Source organism: Pelodiscus sinensis, chromosome 4 (assembly GCF_052426305.1).
Source record: "Pelodiscus sinensis isolate ZL-2025 chromosome 4, ASM5242630v1, whole genome shotgun sequence".
Taxonomy (NCBI): Eukaryota; Metazoa; Chordata; order Testudines; family Trionychidae; genus Pelodiscus; species Pelodiscus sinensis.
The window spans coordinates 98,516,283-98,529,864 of NC_143055.1; the positions used below are offsets into that span (position 1 = coordinate 98,516,283).

Sequence of the window (13,582 nt, forward strand, 5' to 3'; positions counted from 1 at the left end):
GCTCTATGAAAATTTTTCAGAAGAATCAATAAGAACCTAAGTTTCCTGCTCTGGGCACTGAAAAAGATCCTCTCCTGTCATCATATCAAGGTAGTAGGACTTTGATAAACCTAAGGGGAAGAAAACATATGGAAACAACATCATCATCGTACAGAGCTAAATTAAAATTAGATTTGGGGCAGGTAGTAGTTTGTTTCAATTGTAGCAGTTCTAACACTGCTAATTGTGTACATTTTATCATGAACATTTACAGTCATGCTTTAAAAAGGAGCAGATCCACTTTATATCTACAAATTACCTTCCCGACTCTCTGCCTGAATTAGTTAATTAGCTGCTTTTTCTGGGTCAAGTTGGCTTTTATATAAACAAAGGCTTTGTTCCTTAGCATCACTCCAGGAAACATATCATGCCTAAGGAAGAAACAATCTTAGCGACCACTGGTAGGAAATGCACACACATATAAACAGTATGACAATAATAGATTTGCATTTATATATACACACATGCACATACTTTTAAAAACAGAAAGTATAGGTTGATGGTGGGGAAGAGCAGGGGGGAGAATTGGGAAGCTGCCCCCAGAGAGAAATAGAAGTAATAAAAAGGTTTTTCTTATTCATAATGTTAGCTACAAATTACTCCCTTACGTCACTCATTTAGTCCCATTTGACTACACAACCTCAAGGCTGGCAAGTACTCATTCCAATGGAAACATTATTCACATATTTTGAGTGTATTGAATCCTTTGAGTATACTGGCATCAATCAAGGAAGTTGTGGCTAAGGTGGTTCTATAAAGTGGAGCTGGTAAAATAAAAGACTGAAATTGAGAAAGGAAACCAGTGTTGGCTGAACAACCAACCAACACCCATGAAAACAAGGGGGCTTTTAACATCCTGATTGACTGAACAAAGTAGACTGGTAGTACAAAAAGTATGGTTCCAGAGCACATAAATGCATAACACACTGCAATATAACTACCTTCAAAAGGGAACGATATCCCAAATTAAGGCAACGTTTAATATTGTAGGAGTTCTACGTCTAAATTCAGCCGTAGGGCACATTGTATTTTGGCCTCACAATTGATAAAAACATCAGCTATGTCAACAGCATCCCTCCGCCGCCCCCCCCCCCCCCCCCCCGACATCAAGATAAGCTCTGCCTATCTCCAAGACATACAGGCAGTCCCCGGGTTACCTACAAGATAGGGACTGGAGGTTTGTTCTTAAGTTGAATTTGTATGTAAGTCGGAACTGGTACATATTGTAGGGGAAACACTAGCCAAACATTTCTCCAGAGCTCAGTTTTATTCTCCCACACCTCACTTCCCTCAGTCCTTTATTCTCAAGCTGAGGTGTCTGCTGAGAAAAGCCGCTCCGCGTCTCCCTGGTCTGCTGGGGCGGGCGCTAGCTTCACGTCTCCCTGGTCTGCTGGGGGGAAGCAGCTAGTGCGGGGTTGCCTCACCCCGTTTGTAAGTAGGGATCCGATGTAAGTCGGATCCATGTAACCCGGGGACTTCCTGTATATACATTTGCCCTCGACTGTTTAAAGAAGATCATATTTTTAGAATAAAATAATAATGAACTATAATAAACTATTCAAAACATCCAAACTTACCCAGTTGGAAATACAAGTATCAACTTAAATTGCCAAAATACAACAGCGAAATTAATTATTACCTTTGGCTACATCTTTCTTTGCCTTTGTTGTTCAATAACTTCCCACAGTTAGGGTTCAGTTCTACAAAGTGCTGGGGGCATTTATTCATAGTGAGTAACACTTTACTCCCTAAAAAATCCCATTACTTTCTATGGAGTAAGATACTTTTTAACATGACTAACTGTATCTGAATCTAGCCAAAACTGAAGTAAAGGAGCACCTCCAGGGACTTGGCAGAATCAGGAAAACAAACTTCAAGGAAACAATAACACTAGCACAGAACAGGATATGAAAAAAATTCTGACACTTAGTGACCCGTTGTATTTCATATTCTAGCAGATGTACTTTAACCATTACACAGAAAATAGCTGACTGATACTTCTAACATCTCTATAGCAGAAATCTCAGTAAAGTAGAGGTGAGTGTGAAAAATCCCACTACAGGTTGGATTTGCAGATACACAGGACAAATTGTGCTAAGAGGTCAATTCATTTCAGTATTTTTAGACAAACCATTTTGGTTTTCTTTTCTAGCCTCTCTTCTTTCATAAATTAGCATTACAAAGCCCATAAAGGATAAATTGGGAGATTTTCTTGAGCCAGAATAACTGGAACGAAAACTTTCTAGTACAACTGCTGAGATGGTGGAACAAAACACATGGCTTTTGGGGAACAATTCAGTTCAGGTTTTAACCACCTTATATGAAGTACTCTGATCAGAATCTTTCAGGGGCTGGGATTTATGGCTGGGACTGTTAGGAGCATAAGAAACAGAATACAATATTTCCACCTCTCTTGCCAAAAGTATATATAGTTCATTCAGTTCATTTTACCCAGATTAAAAAAAATTGTACTTTGGCCTCACAATTGATAAAAACATCAGACACGTCAATAGCAAACACCTCCATACTTCCTGACATCAAGACAAGTCCTGCCTATTTCCAAGAAATATATATGTTCTGCCTACCCTAAACAGGGAAGAAAACATGTCAGTTCTTACCAAAATGGTAAAAAAGGGCATTTTAAAAATTCCAGTTAATTCCATAATTTACCTCTAAAATCACTGAGGGTGTGTCTACACAACAAAGTTATTTCAGAACAACAGCTGTTATTCCTAATAACTATGTGAGCGTCTACACAGCAATTCCGTTATTTTGAAATAATTTTGAAATAATGGACGGCTTATTCTGACTTCTATAAATCTCATTCTATGAAGAATAATGCCTATTCTGAAATAGCTATTTTGAAATAAGGCGTGAGTAGATGCTCCACTTCTGCTATTTCAAAATAGCCCCTCACTAGGGCCATTCTAAGTTATTCCTTCTGGGGCTCTAAATCAAGATAGCACATTTACATTAGGGAAGTCTGCTTTGAGTTAATTTTGAGGCTTCCCTGAAGTGTAGATGTGCTATTTTGAAATAAGCTATTTTGGAATAACTACTCCAGAATAGCTTATTCTGAAATAACTGTCCCGTGCAGACATAGCTTGAAAGAGCAGGTACAGCAACTCCCCAAATTATGACCACCTCCACTTATGACCATCCGCACTTATGACCAAAGCTGTAGTAAATGCGGATCCGAGTTACGAACAGCGCAGTCGCCATGTAACTCTAAGGGATCCGAGTTACGAACACTTCGAGTTACAGACCAAGTGTTGGTCCGTAACTTGTTCATAACTCGGGGAGCGGCTGTATTACAAATGACTCTGCTATTTCATATACAGTTCCTCAAGGACTTTCATGACCAAGACACTTTTCATCAGCTATGATAATATTGCACTGGCAAGAATATTTATTCTAACTTGCATTTTATATAATGTCCAATCTCACTCATGTTCGGAGAATAAACCAGACTGACATTTACTACGTGTGTATGTATAGAACATGCTCTGTCTTGCTTCCTCTCTGTAAAGAAATCAGGAGTTCCAGTGACACAAATGCAACCTCAAGAATATGTCTTTATCAGTGTATGGCATCATCAGCCCTTTAAGATGTCTAGAAAGACTTACACAGAATAGGAAAACTGATTTGTATCCAACAGATAAGTCATGTTTTTGTAAACTACAGTAAGTCCTATATGTTAGCATGGAGATACTTTATCAACTTGTATAAATATTTATTTTATGCAAGATTTCTAATTTACTGGAATAGAACTTTTGCAGCTAAAACATTTTGAAGCTTCAAAAGGGAAATTAACTTGGTTGTTCTACTTAGAATTTCCTTCGGACATTTCTGAAGATTTAAAAGCCACATTTATATTGGCAAAAATAACACTCACTTATTTATGTTCAATTATTCCTTTCTGAGTTTATAAAAGCTTTTAAAACTTCAGAAACAGAGGAGGTGCTGGAACTATTTTTATAGTGGCAGTGTTGAGATTCTTTGAATCAAAATGTGTGCCCTGTATTAGGGATGTAAGCAACTAGTCGACTCTACTAGAGAGAGGCAGCAAAGCGGGGGAGGAGAAGGGGGGAAGGGACAGGAGCTGGTGCTGGGGGGAGCTGGCTTAAAAGCAGCAGAGGGGCGATAGAGAATGCTGCTGCAAAGCAGCCCTTGTCCGCAGGAGTCCCAGCAGGGAGCTCGGCCCCCCTACAGACAGGGACTGCTGCCACCAAGCAACACTGGCGGCCAGAGCTGGCTGCAGGCATGGGCTGTTCTGGCACCAGCCCTGATCAGGGCAACCAGGGCTGGCCTCGAACAGGGGCTGCTGGACTCAGGGTAAGGATGTTAAAATGCGATTATCTGGTTAATCGTAGAGTCGATGCAATTTGTATTGATTATATAATTAGCCAGTAAGCGCCTCTGCAGAGCCACAGTGCGGGTGGTTCCAGAGCCAGCACAAGCCACGACTGCTCAGTCCCATCTTGAGTCGGCTCTTGGAGCTACCCCCACTACGGCTCTACAGAGGTGCTTACTGGCTAATTATATAATCAGTACAAATTGTATCGACTCTACGAGTAACCAGATAATCGCATTTTAACATCCTTACCCTGAATTAATGAAAATCATTTTAAGCCACGGGGCCTTGCCGCACTCCAACTTCCAGAAACTATAGAAACAAACATTGGGTTTTCTCCTTTTAAAAATATCCTAGCTGGATACTATAAGTGATACAGGAAGATTTTAGAACCTGCCACATATACAAAGTGAAAACACTGTTTTTGTGACAGTAATTATTCATTCATTCATTTTATTTTATATATGAATATAAATATATATTTGTTTGTTTGTTTGTTTTCCCCCAGTGCATTTTACACTGTTCAAAAAAATGTCACAGCTACACTTTCAGATGACTATATATTTGCAAATATGAAATATATTTTTGATGACCCAAGTATAAAATACTGACTTTTTTGGAAGCTGGTTAAATTTTTGCCCATATCAATTTTAATTTTACAAAAGTACATTACATTGTACTTTAAAATGTCAAGAAATACCATAAAAACATACACTCATGTAAGGCCATAACATAAAACTGTGAACCCAGAGTTTCACAGGGTGTAAGTAAGCATAGCTACATTTCATTAATTTGAATTACGCCATTTACACAATCTAAGGATCTTGACCAATAATTCTTAGCATGTAAACAGTAGCTTATCTGTGCAAAAGACTGTATACACATTGACTAATTAATCCTTATCCCATCTACATGAGGTAGCAGTGCAAATCACCATCTACATTTCATAGTCAATGAAACAGAAAAAAAAAAGATGAAGTGACTTGCTAAAGGCTGCAAAACATGTCTATGGCAGAATCTTAATAGTATTAAGACCTCCTGACTCCTACGACTCTTTACCTTCCACAACACTGCAGTCAAAGAAAACTGAGTAATGTGAATATTCAGAACACTACTACGTACCCGTGAATTCGGGGTGGAGGTAAAATTTCTGCAGGAGTGAAGGTGCTGCAACATAGGCATTGACAGGGAACAGGAAGAGGAAAAAAGAAGAGGAGAGAAAGAACCAAGAAGAAAGGAGGACACCTTTTTTAAATAAATTGGCCATCTGTTTCAACTCTCTGAAAAGTAAACTTCCCTTAGAATAAGTGAAAGAGAGATCTGAATCACAGATAAAAGGAATAAAAAGTTGGGGCAAAATATCTATTAAATATAAAGATACATGAGTGTCAATTTGTTTCAAATTGGATAAATCTGTGATGAAGAAAAGAACCTAATGCTACTGGGAATGGCAAATTAAGATTTTTTTTTCTGGCACAAGATAATTAGCTTTAATGTTCAGATATATCAGCCAAATAGTAAGTGGCTGCAAGGAACTTCAAATTTTTAAAAGATGCTCTCAATGAATAATATTTTTTATGTAAATTACTTAAAAAATAGCATTTTGTGGGGCTACTTGTAGTTTTAAGTTGTTTTTAACTAGCAAAGGTCTTTTGTCAGTTTGAAGCAAAAGTCATGTTCCCACATGTAATATAAATGCTCTCATTTTACACTGGTGGGCATGTTTTATTTCAACAAGCTGCAACATGCTATAATCACAGTAGCTTGTTCTCCTGAGGAAAATGCTACATTTTTAGGCCAAGATTTCAAAGAAAAAGCAGCCTTAATAAAATTATGTATTTAAGGTTAGCCTACAAACATTACTCTTTCTTCCATCTCATTCTATTTCTTAAATTATATTAGAACATAAGAACGGCCATATTGGGTCAGACCAGAGGTCCATCTAGCTCAGTATCCTGTCTTGCGATAGTGGCCAATGACAGATGCCCCAGAGGGAGGGAACACAACAGGGAATCCTCTCCTATCACACTTTCCCAGCCTCTGACAGAGGATACGAACACCATTCCTACCCATTCTGGCTAACAGTCATTGATGGACCTAACCTCCACGAATTTATCTACTTCTTTCTTGAACCCTGTTAAACTCCTGGTCTTCACTACCTCCTCTGGCAAGGAGTTCCATAGGCCGACCATGCGCTGTCTGAAGAAAACCTCTCTTTTGTTTGTTTTGTTATAAAGTAATTATGTGTAATCTGAACTTTTGAACTATTAAAAGATATTTAGAGGTGTAGTTTTGGAACTAAGATAATCGTCAGCTATACAGTGAAAAAGGTCTTAGTCCACGAAAGAGTGAAGGGGGATATGACAGAATAAAAAGCAGTGGTCTCAAATTGAAAGTCTAGGTTGGATACTATGAAAAACTATTTCACTTAGGAGGGTAGTGAAGCACTGGAATGGGTTATCTAGGGAGGTGCTGGAATCTCTATGCTTAGAGATTTTTAAGGCCCATCTTGACAAAGCCCTGGTTGGAATAATTTAATTGAGGGTGGTTTGATTGGAGCAGGGCTTGCCCAAGATGACCTCTTCAGATCTTTTCTAAACACAAAGCTTATATGATTCTAAAGTGACAGCTGACTGCTTTATCCCATCCCTAAACTAGGCCACAGAGCTGGACGGGAACTGGAATTTCCATCCTTTCAGCCAAACACGAAGCAAGGAAACGTGGAAGGTGCGCCTCTGGAGAGCCTGGTCAAGTGGGCTGCCTGGGAGCTGGTAGCTTGGGAACTCCTGCTCCATCACAGCCCACTCAGTAGGCTGCAGAGGAACTTGGGAACCAACCAGGCAGGTGTCAGCAGAACTGTCATCTAAAAAGAATAGATGAATTCCCAAGGAAAAGTTCAGTTTCTACAAATCAGATGGAAAAACCACCATCAGAAAATGTCCAGCCAACTCTGTTACTCAGGAAGAAATACAAAGCAAAGCAATTATGCCATTAATTTTAGTTGCCTTAGTGTTAAGAATTCTGCAAATCAAATGGAGTAATTTCAGAATCTGTAAACTGACTCTTTAGATTTGTTCTTTCACAGTGTGTACCCATACTGTTTTTTTCCAAACAGGCACATCTAAAATACTTACTGACAAGTAAGAGCCCAATCCATTCTCCCAAACTACAGGGCTGTGTCTAGACTGGCAAGTTTTTCCGCAAAAGCACTTGCTTTTGCGGAAAAACTTGCCAGCTGTCTACACTGGCCACTTGAATTTCCGCAAGAACACTGACGATCTCATGTAAGATTGTCAGTGTTCTTGCGGAAATGCTATGCTGCTCCCGTTCGGGCAAAAACCCTCTTGCGCAAATGCTTTTGCGCAAGAGGGCCAGTGTAGACAACGTGGTATTGTTTTGCGCAAAAAAGCCCCGATCGCGAAAATGGCGATTGGGGCTTTCTTGCACAAAACCGTGTCTAGATTGGCACGGAAAAGCGGAAAAGCGTCCGTGCCAATCTAGACGCTCTTTTCCGCAAATGCTTTTAACGGAAAAATTTTTCCATTAAAAGCATTTGCAGAAAATCATGCCAGTCTAGACATAGCCCAGAGGTATGGTATAACAACTTTACACTTCCATGTTACCATCCTAGAACTGACTACCTGGCTCCTGGAGCAGCAGTCTAGTAAAGGAGGATGTTCCGGTGGCCTGGAGCCTGTAATATGGTATTTATGTCACTCATCACCCTAAATTTGTTCATGGGAGAAAGTACTATGGCAGGGCTTCTCCATTCATCTGTCAAACTACTTTGTTTCATATTACTGGCCTATATCTTTATACCAAAGTAAATCTGGGTTATGTATATGTATGAGCTGGATACAAAGCGTGTAACCATAACATAACCCACTGACGCTTATCTAGTTAGGGACCTATTTAATCCTCATTATCCCTAGCATTTGAAGGCCTCACAGTGATTAATGACTTTATCCTCTTAACACTCCAGTGAAGAAGCAAAGTTTTAATAGGAAACTGAGGCACGGGATAGATTAAATGACATGTCCAAAGTCATACAGGAAGCAAGTGATTGATTCAGAAATTGAACCCAGTTCTTTATCTAAATCTAATGCCCCATCTGGCAGATTATCCTTCTTCACTTCTTTCCATTGACTTTTCAGTGGACTTTCAAACAGATCCGTAAGGAAGAGAATGGTCAGGAAGTACACAGAGTGGTTAATGATGTGCCAACAGGGTGTGCTTTGTGCTTCACTATTTCCAGTTCAACTGTGTGAAAGTTCTATTGAGAGCAGTCTTTAGATTGCTCTAAGGTGTCCAGCAGGACCACAGATGTTCCAGGACCAGAAAGTCCCCGTAGAGAGCTAGCGCCTAGGAGCCAGTCTGGCCAGTGGGAGCCCAATGCATGGTAATGGGGCTATTCAGTAGGGCAGCTGGAGCCCAGCACGTGTGGAGGCGGCGGGGCTGCTGGGCACTGCAGCTGGAGCCCAGCACATGTGGAGGCAGTGGGGCTGCCCAAGAGGCCAGTGGGGGCCAGCAAGAGGGAGGAGTCAGGTGGGGGGGGGGAACTAAGGCTGGAGGGGGCTTATTGAAGGAGGGCCAGAAATGACCTCTCCTGGTCTGGCAAAATCCCTCGTCCGGGACTGGTCAGGTCCCAAAGGTGCTGGACCACAGAAGTCCAACCTATAACAGGCTTTCCTCTGAGACAAGCATTTCTTTAAGCATCCCCTCCACAGGCAGTATTAAGGGTATTCAGATTCCTTTAGGCATCTGTGTAATTGCCTTTTGAAGTAGGAATAAGAGATCCTCCAGAAAAGGGCTTTATTCCGGAGGATCGTGCCAGTCTAGACGCTTTTTTTCCGGCTTTTCCCCAAGCCGGAAAAAAAGCGGCGGACATATTTATTTAAATCCCCCGCGGATTTCCCTATCCTGACTTACCTGCTTTGCATCCCTTTTCCGGAAATTGTGGCCAGTGTAGACGTAGGCCCTTAGTATAGAGAAAAAAGAATGGGCTTTATAGAATGCCCAAGTGTATCTGTTAAATTTTCAAAATCTAGGAAAGCAACATTTCAACCATCTCTTAGTTTCCCCTTTCTTATATTACTGATGACAAAACAACAATACAACCATACTAAAATTGGAAGGATTACATTTTTATCTGTCAACATTAATAACATAAGTTTCATCATATATACACACAACTCTGATAAAAAAGGCCATTGACAATCAAAACTGACAAATAGGTAAAGTAAGTAAAATGCCATTTGAAAATGTATTACAGTTTGGATTTAAGAATATTTATCTTTGATAGTTTGACACATGATGTTCACTATGTGTTTTAACTATTATAAAGCCTTTCTTTATGAATCTCAATGTAGACAATCATTAAATACTTACTATCTGACTCCCCTGTTGTCAGATTCCCCCATAATTTTCCGCAACTGTGAAAAATGTAAATCAATAAAAACAGGAAAAAATGCAGAAGTCCTATAATTCTGAGCAACGTTGAACATTTAAAATGAAAATAAGAAAATGCTTAAAAATAAACACTGAAATTATGTGTCAAAATTATTTTAAAAAAAATGAATTCTACCAAGACTAAAAATGAGTAATAATCAATCCCCTCATGAACGATCATTGAGAGGCAGATATCTAAACTGAGCAGCCTTACAAAGTTCCCATAAACCCTGTTTTACATTACCACGTCTGCTTATTATCATTTATTTTGTCATATCTAAACCAGGATTGTGACCCTCCAAGGACAGGCACCTTAGTATTACCTGCTCTGTAAAGCATCCAGCACAATTTTAGGCTCTGTCAAAACAATGGGTAAAAATGATAATGGTGATATTAACATTCATATTAACAATCTGAAGTCTAGTTTGAAAAACTTCTGTTGGTCTTTGGCTTTAATAAAATATGAGAGAGAGGCAGAATCATTTACCGTGGTGAGAAGGACACACTTGGAAGGAGTTATTTAGTACTTCAAAATAATTAAGATGACTAGAAACCTTCAAAACTAGCTTGCGAATGTTTCAAGCACAGACTATTAAGTTTGACACAATAAGCTTTTTCTCCTGGCTTGACTACTGCAATTAATGTATCTGGTGTGCACTGTCCCGTTGAATCACAAAAGGGATTTTATAAACTGTTAAGACAAACGCTGACGTGCATCTAACTTTGTTTATCACTGAAGTCAGGCCAAACACTACTAATTGGAGTTTTTCTGCTACACAATGTTTACGTACTAATTAGTCCACTTCCTAAACCAAATGTTCCAAGAAAAACTAAGAATGCATGGCAAACTGCCACTAAGTTGCAGTAGCATCAAGCATGTTGTTTTACAAATACAGACAGACATGGATAGGTAAGATATAATAAACTTGTTTATGTAGTTAGACAGCATACTGTAACACATCTAACACGAGACTCTACTTTTAAATTGTTTTAAATATTTGTATTAAACTGCCAATCAGTGCAAAACTCGCTACATACAGTTGTTAGTGAAAGTACTGAATTAGTGGGGGAAATGTAACGTTGAATTACACATTAATTAAAGACAGAGTGAAAAAAACACACAAAATAATTTTTCCCGGGGGAAAAAAACACACAAAATAATTGTTTAACAATTTATTAGTCTGTATTTGGACAGCAAACTTTGGGACTGCAGTGGAGGCAAATGTTAACTTCATAAAAGGGCTTTATGTATCAGCCTGAATGTTAAAATAGTTGAACAGTTAAAATGTATATTGGATTTGCTCTTTGGCACTCAGACTATCATTTAGTATGTTGCTTAAGGCTCTAGAACAATGGGATTCTGATGTGACTGCTACTGCAATATCCTGTTCACTATAAATATGTTAATAATCTATTGCTACATCTGGTGTAAGGAGGAGACTTTCTAGAGTTGGAATTTTGAGCCATACTGAATGTAATCTGGCTTTGGAACACACATACTGTACATACAAAATCTGTAATCTGCAGACATTCATGTCACTCTGCTTCTGACATCCTTCTAAAGGTGTAGTTAGCTATGGTTTTACCTCCTGTGATATGTACAACTGTATAATTTGGCGACCGCTTTCCAACAAACCAAGATGTGCAATACGACTGTACTCTCCCTGTGATGTTTAATGTTGTTATTCATACTGGGAGAGGAATCTGGTTTAGTTCCTGAACAAGAACATACAACACTAACAGCTGGCGCACAATCCCCAGTACACCCTACTGGTTCATGCACATTGACACAATACCCCTCTACTGGTTGGAATGTGCTTAACTTGCTTGAATACTTATATGCAGAGCATGTAAGTTGTGAAGCTGCATCTGACCCCAGAGTCCAAAATCCTCATCTCTGACCTGAAGTTTCCTCTGTAATTTGCAAAGAGCCAGGAAGAACCACAGCCAGAGAGAGAGGAACTGAGGATGGAGCTCATTCATGGGTCTGGAGTCCTCAGCCATCTCCATTTTCCTAGCATTGGCCTTTTGTACAACCTTTGCCTCAATGGTGCAGAATTGGGGCTCAAAGAAGTTTTGTTTCCAGCCTCCCAACCGCATTACTGATGAGCACCCTCCTGACACACACAACTTTTTCTCCCTCTGGCCCATGCCACCACTTCTTTCAAACTTCCTCCTCTCCGCTGCCACCATTGCTAGACACCAAAGGATCAGGTAAAGGAAGAGAGGCTGCTTCTAAACTGCTCCCTCTCCAGGGGGAGGGTTCAGAAAAGTGGAACAAATTCCTAAAGAAGAGGGAGTGGAGACAACAAAGAAAAAGGGTAAATGCTCAAAGTGCTGTTAAGGAAGGAGGATTCACAAAGTGGGGGTAGGGAAATTTCCCAGATGTATGAAAGCAAAAGTAGGGAGGACAGCACGGAGGGACAACAGTGGATTCATTAACTGACAGTAGATGGAAGGTTTCATTGATGCATTTTCTTTGTTAATAAAATCTTGGTATTTAAATGCCACAAAACTTTACTATCTTGAAAGATTCATTCTGTAGTTGGACAAAACTAATATTTGCCTCTTTCTTGTGAGCTTTTCAATCCCAGCCCATGGACTCTGACCAGAAAGGTAACTCAGCCCTCATCATGAATAGTAATAGAGATGTAGCCGTGTTCTTCCAAATTTCTTCCACAATTTGATCTGAGGAAGTGGGTCTGGCTCATCATGAAATGAGTTTAACAGGCTCCAGATTATATGTTCCCACTGCTGACCTAACAGAGCTTCTTTTTAAATTCAATCCTTTAATTATAGAAAAATGATCACTTGGGACTATTTAGCTGTGTCATGGAAAGGGACTAATTCAAACTATTAAAACTGTTTCTCTCACGGTTTCTCTCTCTTTCTATGTGTGTGAGTTAATTCAGATCTTAATCTCCAGGATGGTTAAGGGAAATAACTCAGATTTAAAAGTATGGGCAACCCCTGTTAGAACTCTGAAATACTTACTTAATTCAAAAACACATCAGATTTTTGGTAGGAAAAGGGAGGCAATTAGAGTCTGCAGCTTTGTTTATAGTTGTGGATGCCAAAGGATATAGTCAAAAGGTACATGTAACCCGTACCTACAGAATACAATTAAGAAGAAAGGACAACATTCCACACACATGGCATGTATGACAAATATAAACAACTTAAGAAGTCTCTTTTTTAAACAGTGAAACGCCTTCCAAAAATTAATCTCTTAAATATAATTGAATTTGTCACATAAACATTGAAAATCCTTCCATGACAGTCAACATTCTGACTTCATTGATCCTGGGTTTTTGGGGGGGTGTTAAATAAAAGCCAAAATATTGGGGAATCCAAACAATTCTCATTTAAGAGCAAGAGTATGATATTTAAAAATCAACAAAAAACATGAAAGCAATGTATTAATATTAATTTTGCTGATATAGATCTAACGGGAGAAGTACAAATTAACAGGCAAACCTTACTTCAAAGCTATACTGACATTACTTGACATTATTTAAGGCAAGTGAACAATCAAGAATGCAAACATGTTATTCTAGGTTTAAATTATTTTAGACATGAAGGGAAGACAAAATATTTTCCAAATGGAAAAGGACAGCATTATTAAGATATTTTCAGAAGTGCTCAGCACTGATCTAATTGGGCATGACCTAATTGTTGACTTCATAGACATGGTTACATCAATGCTGACTGTTTCTGGAACGCCAACCCCTTATTCGTAAA

General features: G+C 39.2%; 1 protein-coding gene across 5 annotated transcripts in view; it reads right to left on the reverse strand.

Annotated features, from left to right (window-relative positions):
* The window catches only part of AFG2A (AAA ATPase AFG2A), a 291,912-nt gene that overhangs the window by 132,889 nt on the left and 145,441 nt on the right, over window positions 1-13,582 (reverse strand). Inside the window, exon 15 of one of the 5 annotated variants that reach the window (XM_075929855.2) lies at window positions 9,306-12,126. The exons of the other annotated variants lie outside the window; for them this stretch is intronic. Within the exon in view, the coding sequence (XP_075785970.2) occupies window positions 12,106-12,126 (21 nt within the window). The 3' untranslated portion in view covers window positions 9,306-12,105. Of the gene's footprint in view, window positions 1-9,305; window positions 12,127-13,582 lie in introns of those variants that run through there. 5 annotated transcript variants of the gene reach the window in all.